The 9,157-nt window shown below is 44.3% G+C and overlaps 1 protein-coding gene across 1 annotated transcript in view; it reads right to left on the reverse strand.

The window, feature by feature from the left end:
- Positions 1-9,157, reverse strand: part of FAM234B (family with sequence similarity 234 member B) — a gene marked incomplete at its 5' end in the record, with an annotated part of 22,023 nt that overhangs the window by 11,065 nt on the left and 1,801 nt on the right. Inside the window, 3 exons of the mRNA XM_031057769.1 lie at positions 1,286-1,474; positions 3,722-3,820; positions 4,756-5,148. Coding sequence (XP_030913629.1) covers positions 1,286-1,474; positions 3,722-3,820; positions 4,756-5,148 — 681 coding nt within the window. The remainder of the gene's footprint in view (positions 1-1,285; positions 1,475-3,721; positions 3,821-4,755; positions 5,149-9,157) is intronic.

The following is a 9,157-nucleotide window of genomic DNA, read 5'->3' on the forward strand; positions in this document are numbered from 1 at the left end:
AATAAAACCAGATTTGCAAACTTGCAAATAAACATAAAAAAAGGCAACAATAAAATTTGATGCATTTAGTTTTTCATCATTTCTTTGTCAACACTTCTGCTTTTAAAATCTTTAAAAATGTTTTGCTGCTGCTGCTGCTCTGTAGGATAAGGTTTGCCCCTGAATGACAAAGTAAACCATGGCCAAACTTGTACATTACTACTGCTGGTAAAGGAAGCAGCTCATTGTCCTGACCATGCAAACACTGTGCAAGTAACCAGGTCCCTAAAAGCATTTGAAAAATGTGTGAAGATAGCTGGGGGTAAAATTAGAGGAAACTTGAGAAGTTATATTCACATCCTAACAGAAGTTCTAACAGTATGGAAACAATAGGGTAAAATACAGTTGCTGCTCCCTGGATGGAAGGTGATTGGCATGCCTGAAACCTATTCCACCATGACCCCACACACCCACAATCTGCAACCATAGCACCTGGTAAAGGGTTTGGAACAAAGGGTGGAGTGGGAATACCATGACCAGACTGTAGAAATCCTTGCAGGGAGGGGAACGCAGCTGATAAAGGCACAGCACCCGTCAGCCAGGGGAAATAGGAGAAGGTGTCTTGTTGCTGAGCCAGAAACTGTGGTGAAATCATTGTCCCTGGATGAACTGGGTTCATTAAAACCTAACTGTAATATTAACACACACCTCCATCCCAAAGTTACCCACCTTCAAGGTACCTTTTGGTTGATTCCAAAAGCAACCCTATACCTACCTATGGCTATTTCTGCCAATGAATTAATGTGGGAGAACAAACAGCAATCAGAGAATGAAGGTGCACATGATCAAGTGATTAAAAATGCAATATTCATTCACATCTAATCAATTCAACTATGGGCCTAACTTCTCTGCAAGGTTTCCTGGATGTCGTGTATATCCTTATGTAACTTCTCCAAGAATGCTGTTGAGCTTTGCAGTGCTGTTAGGTAGGTCCTGAGCTGTACCAGCAGCTCAATGCTAACGAGAACAGACTTTACATATTCTTTATGACATGGGGATGCTACAGGGTAAGCTTAACACTTCGAAATATTCTGAGATGAAGGACAAAGATGCTGCCACAGAGATGAAATGTTTTGAATTCTCTTATCCTGTGTAACTAGAAACACGTTAGTTTTGACTCCGTTCCGTGTGTCATAAGGTAATAGCCACCACGATGTGCCAGAACCAAATTATTCATGCTTATTAGTCCTTTAAAGTAAACAAAAAAGCAACAACACATTTCTAACATGCTGGTAGTTGACTTTACCTGTGGGGGCACTGAGAAGGCTGAGGAATTTTGACGTTCCTGTAACAAGGCAGACAGGCCCTGCAGCTGCCCCCAGTGACAGCCCATTGCACTGCACACTTTGCGTCTCCTCTGGAAGCTGGACGGACCACAAGGTGCTGCCATTCATACCAGAAAGTGCCACCACAGTTACAGAGGGTCTAGAGACACCTAGAAGAAGCAGGAAAGAGAGAATGTAATCCCTTGGTGTCAGAGGGATTAATCTGACCACGTTGCCTTGGGTCCTTGTGCTGGAGATCCAGTTCTACCTCCTGGAGCTGAGCAGTTCAAGACAGACAAATCCACACTGCCTGAAAGCAAAGGTCAAATGTCACCTCATGGCTGAATTTCTCTGCTGCAAAGCCCAGCAGTGATCTCCAAACAAGTTGGGCTGAAAACCAACAGCCCAGAAAATCATGAAAACCTGAGCTCATAGAAGAAATGTGGTCAGCTGGGCAGAGAGAACCAAGTTCCTGGGGACAATGTGCTCAGTTGTGGGGTCTTTCTCCTGTGAAATCTACTGCTGTCAAATCAGACTGATTATTCTGATCGCCTCTCCCTCAACAAAACAGCTAGCACCAAGGGGAAACCTTAACTGACTCCCAAGGCAGATGTCACCTCACATGAAAGTGCTGGTTTGTTTGTAGTTCTGGAGCAACAGAAAGTGACTGGTAGTCTGAGAGCGCTTTCCTTTGTTTTCCAAAGGAGTTTCATTATTGTGAAAAATAGATTGAATGCAACCAATTGGTGGCACTCAGCATTCATTTTCCAATTCACCTGTTAGCATAAAATAATTGTAAAATAAAGTAGTCTATGCTGTTTCAATTGATTGTTGGTTCTGATTCCAAATGTGATCAGCTTTTAGCTCAGCCTGCCCTCAGACTTCAGTGTGGTTATTGTAACTAATCTCCACCTAGTATGGTCATATCACAACTTAAGATGAACTCCCACACATTTCAAAATAACAACAGACCCAGCCAACTTCTATCTCACTAGCATGTGACCTGATGACACAAAGGGGATATAAGGGCCACTGGCTAAACACAGGGTTGAGTCCAGTCTCTAAATCAAATTCACTCTCTTCTCAACTGAAAATCATGTGGCTTATGCTAAGGGGTTGCCCCAGGTCAAGTTATCTTTGTTACATTGATAGGAACCAAGAACAACTAACTCCTGAATGCAGCTCACAGCTGTTGTGCCTACAAGCTGGAGAAACAGTTAACAATGTTGCAGATTACTCCACTGGGTGCCTATTCCAAGCTTATCTCTACTTGGCACTGCGTGAATGCTCCAAGCACAAGCTACAGGTGGCTGATATCCAGCTATGTGAGTTTTGGATTGTGATCAGCTTACACCTGTTTTAGTGTCTGGTTTTTGTCTTCCAGCACAGCTACAACCCAGGATGCAACTAGGTATGACTAGTTTCATTCAGAGCATGCTGCCTATATATATATATATGGGATAAAAAATAAAAGCAATGTAATGGCAAAAATATAGAGTGCAAGTACAACTGATATAAATGGAATACAGCCTCTATGTCAACTGTATCTTCCTCTCTCATTTATTTTTTAAGCTACTTTACAGTTTTCTCTATGTTCATATTATTTTTATAGGACTTGCAGTGAAATACCACAGGCCTTGCTTGGGCCATGGAGAAAGGCATCTTCCCCATCCTCTAATAATATTTTTATTACCTCTTTAAAGAGCCAAGGCATTTTGCTCCAAGAATTTTCTTCAGGCTGTGCAATGTATGCTTGCTCCCTGAATACATCTCTGAGGCAGAAGAGATTCACCTGGCACCAGGCCATGCCAGGATGGGCAGATGCAGTACAACAGGCAGCTGGGAACCTCCAGGGCTTCAGAAGCCCAGTGCAACAGGATGCCACCAGATCTGGCAGCCCCTGTGTAATGGTGCCAGCATCAGCAGGTTCTGCTACGTTACCTGAAGAGTGTGAGGACTAACAGAGAAAGCAAAGCAGCCAGGAGGAGGAAGCAGGGCAATACCTGCTAAACAGCCAGGCACAGTAGCTGCCCCATTATCAGATTATTATCTGTGAATTAACAGTGATTTGGAGCCAGGCAAGTATATGGAGTGACCTGGAGAAAAAGGCAGCAAAGTGAGGGTGTTTCTAAAAACAAAGGGAAGTGTGCACAAATGCAGGACAAAGAGACAGAGTTGCTCCAAGATGAGGTGAGGGCAAACAGATGATGCTAACCAAAAGGTATAGTAGCACAGGCTTGTAATGAAAAATTTAAGCATGACCAACCACAGGCACAGTACACCAGGAATTTTAAGGAACTCTGAAAAGACCAATACAGTGGATTTGCAGTGGCAGAGACTCTTCCTGTGTGTAAGACAAACATACAAAGGTCCATACTGACACATAGAGAGGAATGGAAAGGAGCTGCAGTGCTTACCCAGGACACTGGCATTCATCAAGGCAGTGAAGACAATGAGGATGTCAGGGAGGCCATCACCGTTCACATCACATAGTTCCAGTGGGGATAACACACCACCTGCAAAAATTACAGAGAGTCACTGCATGTCAAAAAGGCCACCCGGCTCATTTTTCACACTGGGAGAGGAGGGCTGGCCCAGAAATGAGACTTGTGCATAGACAAGCCTCACAAAGTGCCAAGGAACCACGAAGGGCAGGTAGCTCACACCATGGTAAGATCTTTCATTTCATGAGAAGGCAGAAATGTAGCAACTGGGTCAGAGAAAGGGAAAGGAGAAATGGAGTAGCTAACAGAGAAGGATTAATGCTTCCCACTTCAATTTTTGAGGAAATGTGGAGCCATGTATCTTATGAAATGCTTGGATTTGGAAGCTGGGGCAGAAAGCAAGGAGGCAGAGACATATGGCAGACCTGGCAGAAATTATTTCACAAAACAGTGTTATTTTATTGCAGAAACCAGAATGGGAGATACCAATGACCCATACAGGATAACAGAAGATTTCAAATGTTGATTTATGGATTCAAGCAAGACTAAAAGACAATGGAATAAGGTTAGTTAAGCTAGTTAGAAGACACAAAGACTTCTATCCCTCTCCTGTCGAACACAACCACATACTTCAGCATGGAGGTACTGGTAAAGTCCAGGCTGTAGAAAGGGAGGCACTGTATTTTAAAGTGGGCTGGGCCATCTCCATCTGGAACAGAGCACAACACCCAGACAAAAAGGCAGGATGGAAGAAGAGTCAAAATAGTTTTTGATGTTGGCAGAAACAAAATTTTGTGGCACTGTTATGTGCAGATGCCAGATTTCACATGCCTCAGCTTCAAGAGTGAGCAGGACACAGCCACCTGTCTGTTATTTTGGAGCATCTGTAGTGGTGAGGAAGGGCCTCTGCTCTGACCTGGCTCTCCCAGATACGTCTCTCCCACCGATGCCCAGCCTGGGAGCTGCCACCTCCCCCATGCCAGATGCTGTTCCTGGGGCTTTCTCACCTGCTCCCTGACCTAGGTTGCGGTTCCAGGTGTTATGCAAGTCTCTAGGGGGACAGGGAATTAGAAATGCGCACACCAGCACAAGAATCATCGAGATCACCACAGTGAGCAAAAAGATGGCAGTGCGTAGGTATGGCATGAGAGAGGGAGCAGCCTTCTGCTCCAAACTCCCAGCTGTCTCGGCAGGATAACCCTCAGGAGCGCTCTCTGACGTGTGCTGCTTTGTCATCCCGACCTCCACGTCAGAATCAGGGTCCTGCATCTCTTCAGGGGGGCTCTTCCCATTCTTGACCCCCCCATTCTTCTGGATGTTGAGTACAAGGTCATCTTCACTTTCATCACTGTCGGCCTGAGTGAGGGGATCATACTCCCCAAGGTCTGGGCTCTTCTTTCCTGAGAAAAAAGATGGAAAGATACAATAAAGCATGAGGTTTTGCAGGATCTCAGTGGAGAAAAGCTTGCAGTGGAGAGTCATACAAAAGAGACAACAAAGTAGTCTGCATTCTGCATGGCTCCAAGTGAGAAGTGTGAGAGAAATGACAGGGTCTCTCTCTCCATGGTTCACAGTAGCATCTGTGGGAGAAAAGATGCTGACAGTTTATTTTCCTCAGATGTGTGTGTGTATACATATATGTATGTGTATGCATACGTCTATATGGAATTCATGGCTGATTTAATTCTAATACTTTCTTGATTAGCAATGAAACATGAAGTGCCAGAACCCAGGACATCTCTCTAGCTGTCCTGGATAGCTCAAGCCCCTGCCAAAAAGCTCAGGGACCTTGGCGCAGAGCCCAAGACACCTGTGACTTTGATTTTGACCCATAGAGCAAATTACAACCTTTATATGAAGAATTACAAGTCGAGAAAGTTTAAGTAGAACAATAGTTAGTCTGTCACAGAGTGAAAAGTAATTTTTTAGAGTTTTAGAATAGAAGCTCAGAGTCCCAAGATAAAAGAATTTGTGTGCCCTGTCCTTCTTCTTTCTTCTTCCTAGCCTCCATCTTCTGAGTGAACTTAGCACTTTTAGATTAGTTTAAAGTAGAAACTCACTGCCTAACATAAGTGATAAGTATTAAGAAGTTATTGTAAATAATGTACACGTAGTTTTTAGTATAAAAGACAACACCGCCTGCGAGGGCGGTCAGTGTGCCTCTGTCTAACCTGCTAAACAGACCTCAGCAAACCAAAGAAAGAATGTTACAGATAAGAAATACACAACCTTAAAAACTACAACTGAAGAATCCTGACTCCTTCTTCGACTGCCAAGCTAAGAAAAGAGACCTGTACGTATCTCAAAGTCACTCTGACCAGCAGAAATCCCAAGAATGAAGTCTCCCTGAAGATGAAGGGAAAGTAATTTTGCCCCTCTGGGCCAGTAACATGCTGATGTCTGGAGGAATCAGGCTGTTCCTTCAAGACACCACATTTCCTCTGCATGGCTCAGTTCTGTGAGAGGGAATGCTCCAAGCCCTGCCCGAGGCAACCACACTGCACTTGCTCTGTCCTGCTCCCAGCAGAGCCCACAGTCTGTGCTTAGCCTGGCCAAGACAGATAACTTGGTACTGATCCCTTCAGGTGGTGGCACAGGAAGGTAGCTCAGCTTTAGGTGTCTCCTGCACAGGTGCCCAGCACACACAACCTCCCCCAGGCCCTGGAGAGCCACAGGGAGTGTGCCCAGGGCAGGTGTACAGCTGGTCACACACCCTGATAAGCCCAGCACCATCTGGTCAGGGGGACAGAAAGATCATACGGACTCACTGCCCTGAGCTACGAGCCCAGGGTCACGTCTCAGGGAGCTGCCCTGTGCCACAAGGCTGGGCATGGAGCCATGGCCAGTGCTCTGAGGATTCCAGAGTCTCAGTCTGGTTCTCTCTCTCTGATTACAAGGTGGGACCTTGCTATCCCAAGTATCTGTGTCATTTCCTTTTGTTTAAAGCTGATCTGAAACAGGAACTAGCTGGTGCCCGAAGATTCCTGAAGTGATACATGCAAGGCATAACTAATAAGCAAAAATATGCAAGCTGTAACCCCTCTCAGACACTAAGACGATGGGAAGGCTTTACAAAGTGGAAATTTTAGGGCTTTCATGATTATTCTTCCTTACTAAAGATAGTATACCTTACTTATGGTTTTCCTGCTAAAGGCACTCAAGTTACAGATGTACTGTAGTACCTAGTTAGTGCAACACACCTATTTTGCATAATCTAGAGTGTATTTTGCAGCACATGTATCTTAGTTCTTCCTCATTTCTCACCCCACAAAAGGACCTTCACTCTCCCTTTGTCTACCACTTATAAGGATATTCAGCTTCATTTTTAGGATTTAAGAAAAACTTTCAATGCCACTAAGAACCAAATGCCCCACATTAGGTGGAACAGCCAGGACAATTCACCTACACTGAACAGAAGGAAACAAAAATATCCAGCACGTTCACGTATCTAAGACAGACTCTTCCTTTCTGAATTAGGGGCTTCTACAAAAGACTCAAAAACCTGGTGTACATATACACTCCAAAAGGCAGTTCCTTGTGGAGGCAGGAACCAAGAGACACTGAATTCCTATGGGTCTGTCTGGCGTATCCCTGTGACACACTGCTTTGTTTCACATAGCTCTGCTCTAAACATCTAAAGCTCAAAGTCTGGGCTTTTCAGAAGTCCTGATAACCTTGGCTCCACCCCATAACTGCACAGAAGGCCAATGACCCTGGTGGCACACAACTCTCTGCTCAGAGGTTGCAGTGTCATTTCACAGGTGTGTATTGCCATAGGTTGTGCTAAAAAGTGACTGAAAGACTACTCAGTCAAAACAAAAAAATCCAGAGAGGTCTCGCTGCCAGGGCACTTGCAGATTCTCACAACAGATCCAGATGTGCCAGTTCAAGCCAGGTCAGAATGGCATGAAAAACAAACTTGGCTGGCCCAAGAGTAAATGGTATTAAGCCTGGGAAGTCAAAGTCAGACAGTTGTGTTAACCAGACTGCTCCCAGTTTTGGAAACTGGTGACTTTTCAGTAAAACAACTCAAAGAATAATTATGCTTTACATATACTATGTTTTGTTTAATTATTTTAATTCCAAACGGTCAACCAAAAGACTGGAACCTGCTGATCATCCTTGATGTAACTGAAAGCATTGGTATCAATTAAATTTATCTGCAACAGTTTTGTTCTGGATCTCTTTCTGGAGACAGAAAGGACCTTGAAAACACGGCTCACCCACTCCTTGAACTGGCAGGGACTGAGATGCTGAGATTGACAGTGGTATCAACCACAACCTGCAACAGGAACACCTGCCCTACTGAGAACCACTGAGCAGTGGCTACAAAACAGCTACTACACAGTAATGACAGCTTCTGATGATCTACATAGCTAAGAATCTGGAGAAGTATGGGAGAGCTATAAGGCAGAGAGCTGCTCAGTCTTAATTCATGTCTAAGCCAGAATAGGAATCAGAAACTGGCACTCCTTCACCCTATCTTTCCCCAAAAGGTTATCCAGCACACCCACAAGGCACAGCCATTCACTAAACTCAGGCATAAAGTGCCCTGAGTTCTGAGTGTTTTTAAGCCAAAAGGAGGGAAGATATTGCCCTTTAAGAAGGGCTGTTGGAGCACTCATCTAGCACATGTAAAACCCAATTGTATAGCTCATCTCAGAGGATTCAAACACTTATCTCCTCCTGTTCAGAGAGAACCTTAACCAATCTGTAGGTGTTTTGGGAATGCATTTGGAATGCTGGCAAACGTGCTCAGCTCAGCCTCCCAAGGCTGTTCTGTGGTGCAGAGAACATGTAAATCATGATTCACCTGGCTGGAGGGAGACCAGAAGGAAGGTGACCCCTCATCTGAGTTTTAGGTCACTAGCGGTGGGAAAGAGGGATAACACACCTGACTTTAACTAATCAGTCCCAGATGATTTTTCAGCAGAAAAGCACAAACAAACACAAAAACCAGTAAAGAATGTGTGAAAACACAGGCAGTCTCACACCTTTTAGAGAATGATGATTTATTTTTAAGTGCTTCAGAAGTCAAATTCTTTCCTTTCTGGTTAACAACAAGGCTTAGGCTGGAGGAAAACAGTTTGTCCATCAACAGAGAGCTAAAATTGCCTCTGTTGCAAGCAATCAGCTGTCAGGGAATATATACAGTTTTCAGTTTTCCATTGTGGAAGCAGAAATGGTAAGATCTGTGTTGGCATCTTGGTGAAACTCTTATCATATGTCCTGAAAGGACAACCATTGTGTAGCCTTCATGAGAAATTAGTCTCTGTGCTAAAGCAAGCTGCAGTTCTGTGGCCTTATGCAGGTACCAGGTCTGTGTAACTCACACTTTGTTATCTGTCTTCCAAAGAGACTCCAAATGTATACAAACCTTGCATCCACCTTACAGGTATGGAGTTAGTA

Source organism: Geospiza fortis, unplaced genomic scaffold, assembly GCF_000277835.1.
Source record: "Geospiza fortis unplaced genomic scaffold, GeoFor_1.0 scaffold173, whole genome shotgun sequence".
NCBI lineage: Eukaryota > Metazoa > Chordata > Aves > Passeriformes > Thraupidae > Geospiza > Geospiza fortis.